The sequence below is a fragment of the Patella vulgata genome, chromosome 7, assembly GCF_932274485.2.
Source record: "Patella vulgata chromosome 7, xgPatVulg1.2, whole genome shotgun sequence".
Taxonomy (NCBI): domain Eukaryota; kingdom Metazoa; phylum Mollusca; class Gastropoda; family Patellidae; genus Patella; species Patella vulgata.
The window spans coordinates 37,284,478-37,294,675 of NC_065885.2; the positions used below are offsets into that span (position 1 = coordinate 37,284,478).

At 35.0% G+C, this 10,198-nt stretch overlaps 1 protein-coding gene across 1 annotated transcript in view; it reads right to left on the reverse strand.

Moving 5' to 3' along the window:
- The window catches only part of LOC126828697 (helicase ARIP4), a 34,569-nt gene extending 25,033 nt beyond the window's left edge, over nt 1-9,536 (reverse strand). The window contains exons 1-7 of the mRNA XM_050558638.2: nt 9,459-9,536; nt 8,365-8,815; nt 4,893-5,169; nt 4,328-4,482; nt 1,769-1,855; nt 1,327-1,556; nt 681-1,020 (exon numbers count right to left, since the gene is read on the reverse strand). Of these exons, the coding sequence (XP_050414595.2) occupies nt 681-1,020; nt 1,327-1,556; nt 1,769-1,855; nt 4,328-4,482; nt 4,893-5,169; nt 8,365-8,734 (1,459 nt within the window). The 5' untranslated portion in view covers nt 8,735-8,815; nt 9,459-9,536. The remainder of the gene's footprint in view (nt 1-680; nt 1,021-1,326; nt 1,557-1,768; nt 1,856-4,327; nt 4,483-4,892; nt 5,170-8,364; nt 8,816-9,458) is intronic.
- Between the last annotated feature and the right edge of the window lie 662 nt (nt 9,537-10,198).

Genomic DNA, 10,198 nt, shown 5'->3' on the forward strand with positions numbered 1-10,198 from the left:
TGCTCTCAAGATAAGAATATGGTGTCACCGTTTGACATGACTTGTGGAATATATCTTCAAGTCCCTTGTTACAAATGGTGCTGAAACGAATTATGGTACACGATTCGTGTACCAATCCTAAAATGCTTATTTTATCTTACATATTGGATATCAGAATCCCATCTTTTCACGGTAAGATCACAACATCAATGTTGATTTAAATTTAATTGACAAATAATTTGTGTTTTCAATGTCAAAGACTTTAGATGATACTGAGTTAAAGACTTTGCTACTTTCAGATCTTATCTCTGCACCATCTGGGCTAATGAAAATTTATGTTGCTGCTGTGTGGAAATTATTGATTTGGCAGCGGTGCTACATGCATGGCCTACTCTTATTTCGATTTCTGGATCTTTAATGTGTTGCACATAGAACCACAGTTTTTTATACCATCCAAACCACAAGACACTTTTCCTTGCCAAGTCCTTCATCCTGCACCTTTGAAATGGGAACACCAAGCTAGGAAATCCTGAAAAGCTTTGTCAGCCAACACCTGGAACTCAGCCTGTATGCCTCCCTAAAGGTAAGGTTGATCAAAATTTATTTACCAGAATAAAGTAATTGTCACAGAATCAACCAAATTATACTGTAGTAGACTAATTACATGGTGTTGGTGTTTAAATTAGTATCTTTCTACTTACCTATAACTTTGGCTCGTGCCGATGTAGTTTTATAATTATCATTCAATAAGAAAACTTTAAAATTCCTCGGCAGAACATCGGTATAACCTGGTGGTACACAACTAGGGTCAGGTGCCCACATATTAAATTCAACCATCCAATTTTGTAGCGTGTTAATTGGCACTATACATAGAGCACTCCTAGCTTTAGTGTATCTAAGATAAATTTCTATAAATGAGATCATTTGTATTGTTTTTCCTAAACCCATACTATGGGCTAATATACAACCAAATCCTGGTGTTGTCTGATGTCTTTCTAAAGATTCCACAACATTGTCATACAGAAACCTCACACCTCCAATCTAGCAGGAAAAAAACAACAAAACAGAATATTTTGATTAACATTGGAATTCTAAAATGGTATTTTAGCATGTGTTGCTTGGCAACGATGCACGCAAGTCTAAGTCAGGTACATGTATCATTCCTAATGGCAGCCCAGAAATCTAGAAACTTAATTTGATTATTTTATATTGTGACGATACGTAGTAGTTTGAATATTCCAATAATAATTACAGCACCTAGATTGTCAAAGAAATATTTCTTTTAATGTGTAAATTAAATATTAATATCTGTTTGAATTTCTACATAAAGTCATTACATGCACAAACCTGATGTGGTTTAATAGCTCTAGCTATCTGTGGTGCTAGATATACATCAGGATCTTCTGGTGGATGACTCAGATTTACCAATACATTTCCATGTTCATCTCGACAGTTTATAGAATCATCTATATGTGATCCAGCATTGTTCATATCCTCTTCTTCTATAATGTCCTCTTCTAAATTAGGTCTTACCATAACAATGTCTTCATCTTCATCAGAACTCAAAGTTATTATCTCTATAAACAATAAACAAATGGTTCAGATAAATTCCACAGATGTAAACATAAAGATGGCAGTGTGAAATAAATAGAAACCAGTATCAGCATTACTGGTAAATTGTTTTATCTGAAGGTAGAATTGATAGGTTTTTAGTTTTAATGAAATTATTTTAAAGTGTGAATGGTATAAAACCTTATATTTATTCTTTAATCTTGGATGATGGGTTTACCTTTTTCATGTTCTTTATCTAAATCTTTGTTATCTAATAAAATAACATCATCGTTCTTTGATGCTTCTGTAGCTTCATCTTCAGCAGCTGAAAAATAATGTAAAATAAATGATTGTTCACAAAAGAATAAATACTTATGTGTAGTAAGACATGTTTAAATTGCTGGTGTACTTTAATAAATATAATATCTGAATTAGTATTTTAGTCTTTAGTAACTAGAAAGAAACACATCGGCCAACCTCCAGCATATTCCGGTACCCGAGGTTGGCCAAATACAGTTCTCCATATTCTGAGACTATTCACGCGGCGTTATGGAGACGTGCACACTGGTATACATTGTTTCTGCGTTGTTACTTAGTATGGCGATGTGAACGGGAGGCGAATATGATATATAATGGGCCAGATCTGTGGCTCAGGTAGACTTTTTATTTACTGGATCAGAGGGTTGCATTGATGCTAATATGTCCGGCCACAAAATGAAGATTTTGAGGGCACGACGGCCAATTGAAAGGGCACCCCGGCAATGTCCACGGTGACAAAAAGATGATCATTTGCCCTAATAAGTTTTAACTGACATTGAGTAATGAATACCAGAAAATAAGTTCAAACTGCCATGAAAAACTATCAAAACAAGCCAACAGTGAAGCTGATGTCCCCCGACGAAATCCCAAAACAAATAGATGACACATATTAATTAATTGCTCATTTATCTTTTTCAAAAAGTATCGAGCAATGAAACTGAGTATCTATACTTAGTCTAAGCAGAAAAATGTTCACGATCAAACTTAGTCAAGTTTTTGAAGTACCTGGTAATGAAACTATGCATCAAGTTTCATCACTCTCCATCACTTTGAATCAAAGTTATCTTGTCCCAAAGCATCGACCAATCACCTAATGAACATCTGTATCAAGTTGAAACAATCTACCTCAATTAAAAGCAGGGTTGCTATGTTCCAAAGTCTTGACTAATCAAATTGGCTAAGTAGCGATAGACTAATCAAATTGTTTATCGCTACTTAGCCTAAGCAGAAAATTTTCATCATCAAAACATAGTCAAGGTATTGATATAATGAATCTATACTCGGAGTTTTATCGCTCTCACCCAATTAGAACCAAAGTTATCTTCCTTCAAAGTCTCAACCAATCAAATTGCTTATCTCTGCATGGATCAAACTCTGTCAAGGCATTCACCTAATAGTAATAGACACCCGCACTAAGTTTGAACATTCTATCTCAATTAGAAGGAGAGTTATTGTGTTCCAAAGACTTGAACAATCAAATTGATGTAATGAAACTATACATGAAATTTCCCCACTATCACTCAATAAGCTCCAAAGTCTCAACAAATCAAATTGCTTATAGCTCTGCTTACCCTGAGCAGAAATTGTTCAATATCAAACATAGTCAAGGTATCGATGTGATGAAACTATACACAAAGTTTCATCACTCTCACTTAATTAGAACCCAAGTTATCATGCTCCAAAGCATCAGCCAATCAAATTGCTTATCTTTGCTTACCCTAGCAAGAAAATGCTTATCTTCGAACTCCATCAAATCATTCACCTAATGAACGCCTACACCAAGTTTAGTAGCAGAGTTATTGTGTTCCAAAGTCTCAACCGATCAAATTGTTGACCGCTCTGCTTACCCTGAGCAGAAAATGGTCATTATCGAGCTTAGTCAAGGTATTGATGTAATGAAACAATATACCAAGTTTGATCACTCTCATATAATTATTGTGTCCCAAAGCATCAAGCAATCAAATTGCTTATCTCTGCATACCCTAAACAGAAAATGGTCATCTTCGAATTCCATCAAGGCATTCACCTAATAAACACCTACATCAAGTTTGAACATTCTAGCTCAATTAGGAGAGTTATTGTGTCCCAAAAAGTGTTATGGACTGACAGACAGACGGACGGACAGACAAACCCATTTTAATAGTCCCCCCTGCTTCCTTAGAAAGATGGGGGATTACAATATGCATTACCAAAGTACAACTATATGTGTGTATCCAGACATCCAAGACAGGTATAGTTTTGCATTCTGAATTATTTAGCAGTTTGTACAGAAAATCTTAAAATGTTACATTTAAAAACCAAACTCTTTGATTGTTTTTTTGTCGTATTTTGACCAGACCTGCCGATTCAAGCCAGTCCAAAAGAGATTATTTTCCAAAGCATAACTTGAAATAACAACGGAGGATTGTCTTCTGTTAGTAATATAAAATAACCAAATGTTGTCAGATAATCTCACCACTTTGCAAAAGGAATGTATATTTTAATCACAGTTTGAAGGCATTAAAAAGTGCCTTCCACAAATTACCAATGGTGGCACCAGGATAGGTAGGATTTTCAAGTAACCAGGACATTTTCACAAATTCTCGATGGAATGCGATGTGGAGTACTTCCTGGATAGGAAACACAATCATCAGAAGTAATTGCATTTTAGCATCAATAAGAAATGATGGGAAAATTGACTCATGGAGATTGAATATGTCCAGCCACTCCTCAACACCACTGTCATAAGGTGCTATTTTTAAAAATATAAAATATGTACCTTGCAGTAAAGATTTAAGTTCTGAATCTTTCTCTTCCTTGGCTTGTTTTTGTACTAAACTTTTCTTCAGTTCATTTAATCTTCTTTTTCTCTCGAATTCTTCATTTTGAGCAGCTATAGTATCTTTATCTAAATCCTTTTCACTGATTATTTGCCTGAAAATCAAAGATGATATTGAAATCATAATGTAACTGGCCCACTGTTGTTGTCCATTTTGTATCAATGACACAATCAACAGAGAGAGAGAGAGAGAGAAGGGGAGGGGGGGCGTCTCAAAACTAGTCATTTTGCATCTTATGTATACCAGTATAACTACCATAATGGGTTTACACAAAGTTTCTTACAATACAACTTGTTAGAACCCTTTCTGAGATATGGCCTTAAATAATAATGGTACACCAAAAAAATAATGTCAATATAAGAGTCCATGATGAAGACAATCTTATTAAAAATAGATGTGTCTTCAGGGTCTTTGACGACCGCTCAATAATACATGTACCTTAGCCCGTGATTAGACAGCCAAGAATATGTACACTGTATTGTGTTTATTGTTCAGTTAGATTACCTGATATTCTTTCTTTTAAAATTTGATTTATTCTTTGATTTCTTTTTTGACTTTTCTTTCTTTTCCTTTTTTCGTTTACGTTTTTTAGTAGATGTAGAAGCAGGTTTAGTTGTCGCAGAACTTGTTGTAGCAACAGCTGTAGTTTCTCCTTCTGGTGTAGGTGTTTCATCTGATTTCTCAAGAGAAATGATTTCATCTCCATCCTCAACCCCTAACTCAGATTCTAACTGATCTAACTTTTCTTCATCTAATAATTCTGATTCATCAGATTCGTCATCTGGTAAAAAATAATTTTTTTGTAATCATATTGATATATTAGGTATCAAATCTGAGAAATTTTCTACATACATGTATTCAAAATCGCCGCGACAACTTGCCACTGACATTTGTCACCATCAAGTGACTATATTACTCAACAGTGATCATAGGAATGTGTATACGAAGACATTCAAGATTTAATTTGGCCTATTTTCTATTTAAAATTTGGAAGCAACTGTACAATTAATTAAGTAAAGATGGGTTGCCAGGCAACAAAACATACGCCCACAGCAGCTAAATCGTCCGAGCAGTCGACAAGGGTTGCCACATATTTATTCTTTTGTAGGTAATTAGGGGAATTTAATAGACAATTTCATACAGATGACATTATAATTTCCGTTGTTTGAAGGTTCACAAGGTTCTAAAATCTAAAACAAGGCCGTAACTCTGGAAGCAATCTACAGAAATTGTTCAAATTCGACAGGCTTTTTTCGTTTTAATAATTCAAATAATGCATATGAATTTCATACAGATCGGATGATAACTTTTGTTGTTCGAAAGTTCACAAAGTTCAACAAAGTAAATCAAGGGCCATAACTCTAGACGTAATTGATGGAAATTGCTGACATTCAATAGGCTTGTTTGTCTTCATTTCACTAATTTAGGTGATAACTGAAACTCAATAGGCTTGTTCGTTTTACTAATTTGAATGATACATATAAATTTCATACAGATCGGATAATAACTTTTGTCGTTAGAGCATTTACAAAGTACAACAAAGTGAAACAAGGGCCATAACTCACGGCGTAATTAACGGAAATTGCTGAAATTCAATAGGCTACTTCATTTCACTAATTTAAATGATGCATATCAATTTCAAACAGATCGGATGATAACTGTTGTCATTAGAGCGTTCACAATATTCAACAAAGTGAAACAAGGTCCATAACTCTAGATGTAATTAACCGAAATTGCTGAAATTCAATAGGCTTCTTTGTTTTACTAATTTAAATGATGCATATAAATTTCATACAAATCGTTTGATAACTTTGTCATTAGAGCGTTCACAAGGTGCAACAAAGTAAAACAAGGGCCATAACTCCAGAAGAAATAAACGGAAATTGCTGAAATTCAATAGGCTTCTTCATTTCACTAATTTAAATGATGCATATCAATTTCAAACAGATCGGATGATGACTGTTGTCATTAGAGCGTTCACAAGATTCAACAAAGTGAAACAAGGGTCATAACTCTAGATGTAATTAACGGAAATTGCCGAAATTCAATAGGCTTCTTTGTTTTACTAATTTAAATGATGCATATAAATTTCATACAGATCGGTTGATAACTTTTGTCGTTAGAGCATTCACAAGGTGCAACAAAGTGAAACAAGGGCCATAACTCCAGAAGAAATTAATGGAAATTGCTGAAATCCATAGGCTTCTTCATTTTACTAATTTAAATGATGCATATCAATTTCTTACAGATCGGTTGATAACTTTTGTCATTAGAGCGTTCACAACATTCAACAAAGTGAAACAAGGGCCATATTTCTATGTGGGCGTATAAAAACTGTGAAATAAAATGGGGTTTAATTTAACATCCTACTCCCACTGGGAAAATGAAGGCGGGAATATATCATATTGTGTGCTATAAGGGAAATTTTTCCAGGACAGCGACGCTATACGGCCTACTCTTATATCGAATTCCAACTGCCAAAGGATCTTTTACTACATGCATGCTAATGAGTATACGAGGCCTCGTATTTTTGTCCTACATGAAATGAAATTGTCCTACTCTTATATTGCGTTCCAAATGCCAATGGATTTTTTACTTGCATGCCAATGTGTGTACGGGACCTCAGGTTTTTGTTCAATTCGAACCACTATACATTGTTCCTTGCCAGGCCCTCTGTCCTGCACCACTGACAAGGGGGAACCATGCTGGAAAATACCGATGAACTTTCTCGGCCAATGCAGGGATCGAACATACGATCCCACGGATAGCATGCCGTCTTACTTACTGAGCCACGGTGGCTTCCCGTCCTATCCAAACAACTATTAGTCATTGTTTTTTTGAGGAACGCGATTGCTTGCAAGCGTCTGCTGGGCACCTAATGTCGACCGAGGGGAGGTTTTACTCCCTCGCCTTAAAATTGAAAATCACTCTCCTTATTTGTATGGACATACATGTACATGTATGTATTTTTTTTCAAAAGAGTGTGAAAGAATCACATTCCGATAGCCGCCATGCTATCATTGTTAACATTTATTTGATGTATTCGATTAGTGTACGTGATCGCACATGGTAATAAAATTCTGAAGAAAATGTTTCTAAAAATAGATGGCACCTATGCAGCATTGGTTAGTTTGACTGAAATGTAAAGTAGAACTCTCTCGAGACGTGAGAAATTATGACAGATGCCACGTGAAAATTTCCAGTGAGAATAATTCCTGAAGCATTACATGTAGATTATATTTGGATGAAATTGTCAAGCGTTTATGATTATATTTCGAAAAGGGGTTATGTTTTTAAACAAAATTTATACAAGCTACATGTATATATATTTAGAAATGTCAACAAGTATTTCTATTGCAATACCGTATGTAGTTATAGACGATAGCAGAAGTTTCACTTGACCGTACAACTACAAGTGCTATTATTTAGCAGACGATGTTTATTATCATTTATGTAACCAGAATGGCCCCTTACACACAGTTATTGATCTTCAGAACCATTTCCTTTACATAAAACTAATCACTCGCCTAAATATCACATCAGACCACTCTCCTTAACTTCTAAATAACTCTTCTTACCAAAACTGGGAGAGCTTTTTTAGGGGAGCGATTTTTTCAATTTGTTCATTATGGGGAGCTTTTTTCGGCTCTCCTCTAAAATACAAAAAACAACGACTGAACGATACATTGTCCCTTCCCAGGCCCACTGTCCTGTACCACTGACAAGGGGGAACCACACCCCGTAAAAATTTCCATAAACTTTCTCGTCCACCGCAGGGATCGAACACGGGACCCAAGGTTAACTAGCGAGCCAACATCATACTCCTAAAAACTGTGAATGGTGGCTGTTAAAAAATGCAGCCTAATGCCAAGATAGTTCTTGTTATGACTTAGACTTCCAAACCTGTAATATATTTAACAGAAATCAGAAACCCCTGTAATTTTGATACAAACTATACATTGGTGTTTTACCCTACCTCCTTCTTCATCCTCTTCTTCGGATTCTCCACTTGATTCCTCCTCCTCCCCCTCTGATTCATCTTCTTTATCTTCATCATCACCCTCTTCCCAGTCACTTCCATCATCGTCTTCAATATTATCTACTCCCTGATTACTACAACTTCCACCTTCTCCACTATCTTGTGTGGCTTCTGCTATAACCTGAACGTCATCCTCATTTAAGAAAGCATCTTGACCAAAAAGCTCATCTTCTAAAATAGAATTTTCTTCCCCACTACCTTCGGGTAAGTCTTCTTCAATATATGAATCATAATTAAGTTTGTTTGACAACACGTCTGCAAGTTTACTGTTTGTTTCAAGCTCAGGTCCTGGATCTCCACTAGCCATCCTTAATTAATAAATCTTTTATTTGTTTAAATTCCCGGTTTAATCAGACAGATTTGGGTAATCATAGTTTTGTTTTTCACTCTGAAACAAAAAGAAGAAAAGATTCAATATTTTAAAAGTTCAAATTAAATGGAAGTTTATAAATTTCATATATCAATATATCAGACTAAATTATTTAATGTAGGCCTACTAATTAAGGCGTAATAAAACAACTCCCTTTAATGTGTCTAACAATAAGTTCCTATAGGCTGTAGTCTAAGAGTCTGAATGGGACCCAAACCAGCCAATTTTGTTGACCCCTTCAATTTTACATCTTAATTCAAATAGAATATGATATCAGATATGATATATGGCTGAAGTGAAACTGAAAGCCTCCTGATGCTCTTCTTCTTTTCAAATGTATGGCTACACTTACACTAAAAGCAGATAAATTTGATCTTGATGAATTGAAAGTTTGAAAATAGGACAAATGTTTCATTTGAATAACCATACATAGATCTGTACATTTCCCGGAAAACCCATTTCACTTATGACTATGACCAGCAAGCCTACTCTTAACTTAGTAAAAATGACTAATGCAATCCAATGAAGTAAAAACCTTAAACTAACGGTTTGTGATAAGACCTGGTTGCTTGGTAAGATTAATAATCCGCAACTCCATTCACTGTCGAAGATAATGAATATCTAAAGTTTCATTCTAAAATCATACAAACATCATGAGTACCTGTAATGCCGATGTAAATTAATATATTAATTTTAGATTTTCTGGAAAATCACTCCATTGTTCAATTAATAACTTCCGGTGAAATGCATTATGGTTTACAAATGAAAATTTGACAGCCAGTGCCCGAAAAAAGTATTAGTATTCTACTCTAAATCAACTTATTACAGAATAAATAGCTTTACTAGTCGCAAGAAATGTTCTGACCTATTTCAGGCATATTAATAAATCCCTTTTTCGATTCAACTTTGGTCAGTATAGTGTTACAAATTGTTATATCACATGAAGCAGACGATGTGTTCGTACCAATTAAAAATATTTGAAGTTAGCAACCAAAATATACAACACCTGCATACTAATGGTCAATCTGTTTTACAGAGAATTACGAGTCTCGTATAATATATCTGTCATAGATGACTGCCTTAACACGTGCTGTCACAGCAAGCGGTGTGAATCATTGGCTGAATGGCGCGTGCATCGTTTACATAAGACATAACTGCTTTGGAGAGAATGCTGCATTTTAGTCATTTTAATACCCATTTACACTAAATCGGAAATAATTTTTAACTACAAATATACGTCAAACGCCTTTATTTATTTTTCCAATATATACAAAAAATGTTTTAGAATTTAATTTGTCGCAGGAAAAAAGTTAATATTTCTAGCTCATTAAGCCGCATCAATGTCATCCTTATCAGTGATTGTCGCGGCCAAGCAAATATTCACTGCGGATCAGTGTGACT